At 40.7% G+C, this 5,616-nt stretch overlaps 2 protein-coding genes across 2 annotated transcripts in view; both read left to right on the top strand.

Moving 5' to 3' along the window:
- LOC109462849 (60S ribosomal protein L36a-like) overlaps positions 1–621 on the top strand; it is a 2,599-nt gene extending 1,978 nt beyond the window's left edge. The window contains exon 5 of the mRNA XM_019759486.1: positions 539–621. Coding sequence (XP_019615045.1) covers positions 539–559 — 21 coding nt within the window. The 3' untranslated portion in view covers positions 560–621. The remainder of the gene's footprint in view (positions 1–538) is intronic.
- Positions 622–1,830: 1,209 nt separating this feature from the next.
- LOC109462682 (cell wall protein RBR3-like) overlaps positions 1,831–5,616 on the top strand; it is a 10,732-nt gene continuing 6,946 nt past the window's right edge. The window contains exons 1-6 of the mRNA XM_019759242.1: positions 1,831–2,453; positions 3,514–3,601; positions 4,160–4,252; positions 4,649–4,744; positions 5,093–5,335; positions 5,519–5,595. Of these exons, the coding sequence (XP_019614801.1) occupies positions 3,541–3,601; positions 4,160–4,252; positions 4,649–4,744; positions 5,093–5,335; positions 5,519–5,595 (570 nt within the window). The 5' untranslated portion in view covers positions 1,831–2,453; positions 3,514–3,540. The remainder of the gene's footprint in view (positions 2,454–3,513; positions 3,602–4,159; positions 4,253–4,648; positions 4,745–5,092; positions 5,336–5,518; positions 5,596–5,616) is intronic.

Raw genomic sequence — 5,616 nt, 5'->3', positions numbered from 1 at the left:
AGTTCTATAAGCCTGCTGCTATGGAGGCTAATGTCTAACTGTTAGGTGTGTTTTGTTTGTCTTGTTTATGTCAACGTCACACTGCAAATTCACAGTTCGAAATGTGAACTATAAAGTTTTTCATGTACAAAAGTTGTTGTCAATGATGAGTATTGTACCTGACTTGCCTGGATATTGGCATGTTGACATAAACATTCTTAGGACACCTCTGAGACAACTAATTATAACAAGGGACTATAAACTAAAAACACAATTTTCAAGGCAACATAGCTACAACTCCTACCCTCCCTCTTTCAACCATATACTGTAAATGCATTTAATTTTGCAGTGGGAGGGAAAAAAGAGTAGTTTTATCCTGTGTTTGAAGTATACAGTTGAAGCAGGTCTACTATATACATGTAATACAGTAAAAAGTCTTGGTGAGAACCCTGATACCTAATATTATGTTAGAAATATGAAAAGTGTTTAACGTGTAGTTTAACATTAACAGTGTGTACATTGAATTTTCCTGACGACTTGTCCTTCTTTTGTGTTACAGGGACAGATGATCCAGTTCTAAGCTGGAAGAGGAAGAAAACTGAAGATGACCTGATAGAAATAAAACATGCTGTCTATCATATATCTTGTCTGGTGTTGATATGGAGTCTTTGTCTACTGATGAACTCAGGTTTTCGACAGATAAAAACATAACAAATTGAAGTAGGTGGTACAATAAATGGGAGGATTTGTCAGTTGTATCACAGTACAGACTCAAAGTTCAGCTATATTTATGTCACATTTATGTCACAACTATGCAACATAAATGTGACATAAATGTAGCTTTACTTTGAGTCTGTACTGTGAGCAAGACCAGAGCCTAGCTACCTTTTCACATTATACAGGAAAATGTAGCTGTGTGAACATGGAGGTGTCTTTGATATGTCTGTGTTTCTCTTGAAAACCTATGTTCTCTTGAAGACCGAATGTCCAGGTGATTCTATATGTATATGTCGTGAATCTTCCGAAGTTGTTGCGCTAAGGCCCTGGCCTTGAGTGATCTTTCAGTCTCTCCAATATTAGCCTGATTGCCAAAGTTATTTTAGCTGCTGAGTCTCTCTTGTCTACAAATACAGTAGTTTTGGTAGTTAGGCTACTCCAACATACGTTTCCTTACAAGGGCACTTGGTGTTCTGACCGTGACACTGCAAATGGCACCCGCCCCTTTTTTATTTTCCTAGATGAGCCAATATTTACATCACGTTGGCACCAGTAGAAATAGTTTAAAACAACGTACGCACACGATTTTACACAGAACAACACAACCAGAACGTATACATCGTGCCTCCATGTCAACTCATTTAAAGCTAGTATGCATTTAATGACAGGTGCCACAATGACATATTAGACTTCTTTCAAGTTTATTCAAGAAGGCAGAATGCGTAAGGTCGCAACTTGACGCAAAACAAGACAACCAAAACGTACATCGTGCCTCCATGTTTACAATTTATTGAAATAAATCGTCCATTTAATGGCAGGTGCCACAGTGACATGGCAGACTTCTTTCAAGTTTTTGGCAATGATTACCGTGTTTGCCAGCTGGTATAAACACACGGAGTAAAGTCAAGTTGTTGAAAACAACTTGTCACCACCTGAGAATTTAAGAACCCAACGTCACCACGACAACAACATCAACAGACTGATGTTGCCAATATTTTCTTCCGCTTTTTTTAAAACAAAGGAACGGGGAAGGGCTTTGAGTACCACTTACCGAATCCCCTCTTCTGTAGTTGGTCAGTCTTTTCAAAGTTTCCTTGATTCAAATTCCTTGCCTTTTACCTTTGGTGTCTGAAATGGAGCAGAAACTGCACACATTAAATACACACGTACGTCAAAAAGTCAAAGATTTCTTTCATTTGAAATATTTCAATTTTTGGTGCAGAAATGGTACATAATGCCCCTGTCAAAATAAGGGAAGAAAATGGCTACTTCAGTCTGTTGATGCTGCATGTTCCGATGAAGACGTTGGACCCTTGAAATTCTCAGCTGGTGAGTTGCTGTTTCGACACCTTGACGCTCTTATAATTTGTTTGGTCTACAGGGAAACACTACCAGTCATAGTTTACACGGCGGCCACGACGCACATTTTTACCACTCGAAAGGCCACGACACACCTGCCGACCGAGGCTGTATTAGTCTTTACCAGGCTTCGGGAAGCGGACATCGTGCCTTCATGTTTACAATTTATCAAATAAAGCAAGCATGTTATGGCAGGTGCCACAATGACTGGGTAGACTTCTTTCGAGCTTTAGTAAACATGCAGGCACGATGTACCTGTAGCAGCTTGACCTCGAAGCTATAAAGAGGAGCAATTTTACCACTGTCGGCAGTCTGCTTCAGATCAAGGCACTGTTGTCTTCAGGCCACCGGCAGACACTTCAGAGACAAAGTCGTCATCTTGACCCACCAAGTACACGGTGAGATACGAAGACCATCATGTTGCATATTACATTTTGGTCGTAATTATGCAATCAACAGCTATTCAGCGTAGCTCTACTAGTTTTTACTTTAAAAGCTTAAAAGTGTAAGACTTCAGAATCTTATGTCATGTGGGAATTTTGATTCTCAATTTATTTGAGTCGCTAGTTTATCTACTGCCACTCCTGTCCAGAGGAGTGTGCATAATTAAACATGTACATCACTAGATCTAAGTAAATGCCTTCACATATGCAGCCGTACAGGTTGTCCAAGTGACCATTCGGCCAACTAGAAGTGCTCGCTAGTTGCCTCATGATACATGGCTCTGCAGTGTAGTGTGTCGATTTGCCTGAAAATTGGATATACTACTTTTAACGATCTATGAGTGAGCAAACGATCTATGTATAAAGCGTTCTGAGTGACACGCTGTAACCATGACGGTAAGGGCACCAAGAACGACTGTCTTTTACTGTCTTTTACTCTGACTCTGCGGCAATCTTGAACTTTTGTCTGAATGTCAAGTGTTAGTTCCTCGGCCAAAGCAACTGAGGAACAACAACAGAAAATAGTTTTGAATAGCAAAGTTCTTATTCACAACCACTTGTCAAACAAGTGGTTGGTAAATGACTGAATAACAAAGACAAGTTTAAAAAACATTGCTATACAATTATTCACCAGCTTGACTATTTGAAGTATTTTCAGAAAATAGAGTTTGTCTAACTTTGTTCAAGAATCCCCATCCGTGGTGTTCAAGAATCCCCATCCGTGGTGTTCACGGTCATGATTATGAGCAAAAAAACTTTGAACTATGAAAATATTTAAACTGGCGGAGTCTAGTGTTGGCGTTCTTCAACGTTGCCTGCAAAGCACCTTTGATTTCCTAAACATTCCTTGAGTGAGCGAGTTTTTCGTTCTCACGCGGGTCCGGTGACAAGCAGTTATGCTGACACATTCTGCAACCAATCACAGCTAGCTTAGCATTAACATAAAGTCCATGTGTCTATTTTCTGTAGCGTCGTATACGTGTAACCCGCTAAAGTTTTTTGTTCTAAAATACAGAGTCACCGGACAGGACGAAGGTTGAAGATGACCCGTCACTTTGCGCTTGTCCTGGCTCTGACACTTCTGGCTGGAGCCGTGTATCCAGGTAAACATTTCTGTACATGTATCTATCGGTATGGCCGGCATAACCGCCCTTCGGCTCAACACACCAGCTTTGCAGGCACGCGGCGTGGCGACCTGTTATACCCTGTACACCCAATCTTTGCACATTTAATTGCAGGCTAGGAGCTGTTTTTAGCTTTCTGGTGATGATGCCCCAACTGTGCTTGGCGGCAACGACTTTCACTCTACGATAGTTCTTGCAAAATATTCGAGTTTTTGAACACCTTAATCCTTGGTTGATAACTCTGATATTTGAAGGCATGACTGTTTCTTGTTCTTTTCTGGGCTGGTATATACGTATCAGATACTTAGTGGTTGTTACGTCAACCATTTTATTAGTCATTTTGTGCATCATGATATAAAATGCAAAAATTAAAGAAAGAATTTATCATTTCGGTTTTTAAACATTTGTTTCTCTTCGAGTCCAGTCCATGGCATTGACTGTAAAAGTACTGTAAGTTGAAATGCGTAGTTTTTGAGCAAGTCTATAACATGCAGGCAGTCAGTTGAAATATGATTTTAACTTATTTTCGTCCACAAGCCAAGAGCGTGCCTGCCCAGGAACAACGTCCGAATGATGGGCGACAACGTCCTGACTCCGAGAAGGCGAAGGTTCTGCTGGAAGAACTCGAAGGTGACCAGCTACACTATTATTATATACTTAGGTATATATCAAATACAAAAATTACCCCCGTCCTATTATCTTATATGTCTTATATAAAACCAACTCATGGCAAGAAAGAAAGACCGGCATTTATGCCGGGGTATAAATATGTATATTTCCTTTTGTTTATTTTAGTACAGTTTGCTTAGCCTATAAGAGGCTTTGGGATACGGCTGAAAAGAAAAGAATATTTGGCCAAATAGAGAGATAACATGCCAAGGGAGTAGGTCCGCTAGATAGTACAGTTTGCTGATTATTTGCTACAGTTTGCTACTTAACAATGCTAAACGTATTTCCTCGTTCTGTCCGCCTGTCCGTTCTGTCATCTTAATTTTTAAAGACGAATTTCTTTTTTATTTCACACAGAATTGTTGGAAGAAGAAGGGATGGCGAACAACAATGGCGGCAGTGATGTTGATGAAATGGCCCGACTTCCCGAGAAAAGAGATCCTGAACCAACTGGTGAGTGTGAATATGTTATGATTGTAATTTTGAATGGTAGATAGCTCTTGTGCTCGGAAAAAATTAAAGTCAGTTTTCCCCACCCCCATCCCCCATTAGCTTTTTTATAGACCTGCAGGCCCATTTTTTAAATAAGTTTTTACTTGATCATTAATTGTCTCCCCAACGGTAACTAAAGATAAGACTGGGTGGATAATACAATCAACAAATTAGATTCATGCAAATGAGGGTCTTATTTGCTTCATCATTGCTTAAACAATGCGAAATATCTGTAATTTGTAAGTCGTAAAGGCGAAGGTATGTGGTCGTTTCACTTAGCTTCCTGACCGGTCCATTGATATCTTGCAGATGCTGACTGCTTGCTCAAAACAACGGACACCACCTACGAATACCAATGGGACTTGCCCCAGCTTACGGGAACGCGCTTCACCTTTCAAGTATCGACCAACAGCGATGCCCACATCGGCCTGTCACCAGCCAACCAGGACGCTACGGACATGTACGAAATCGTCCTCGGTGGATGGGGGAACACAAAGTCGGCCATACGCCGGGGAAAGCTAGGCTCCGACGTCACAAATGTCGACACACCAGGTCAGCTTTAGAATCTGTTTGTTTTGGAATCTGAAATTGTCCTTCAAATGCTGGTTGTTATAGATAGTTGAGTGTTGTGCATGCTCAAGAACAAGTTCCATGTTTTATCTTTGTGTCAATATCCCTCACTGCATATCTTGAAATGAAAATTAAAAGTTTGATTGACGTCAACCTTCCCTACAGCTATCAACTCGCCAACAGAGTACAGGACCTTTTGGATAAACTTGGCCTCAGACGGAACCATTTCTGTCGGAAAGGGGGTGAGTCTCTGCCGTTCATGT

Source organism: Branchiostoma belcheri, unplaced genomic scaffold, assembly GCF_001625305.1.
Source record: "Branchiostoma belcheri isolate BF01 breed outbred unplaced genomic scaffold, Haploidv18h27 scaffold12, whole genome shotgun sequence".
NCBI classification, from domain to species: Eukaryota; Metazoa; Chordata; class Leptocardii; order Amphioxiformes; family Branchiostomatidae; genus Branchiostoma; species Branchiostoma belcheri.
The sequence above is the reverse complement of the archived record's forward strand: the minus strand, read 5'-3'. Positions and strand labels throughout refer to the sequence as shown.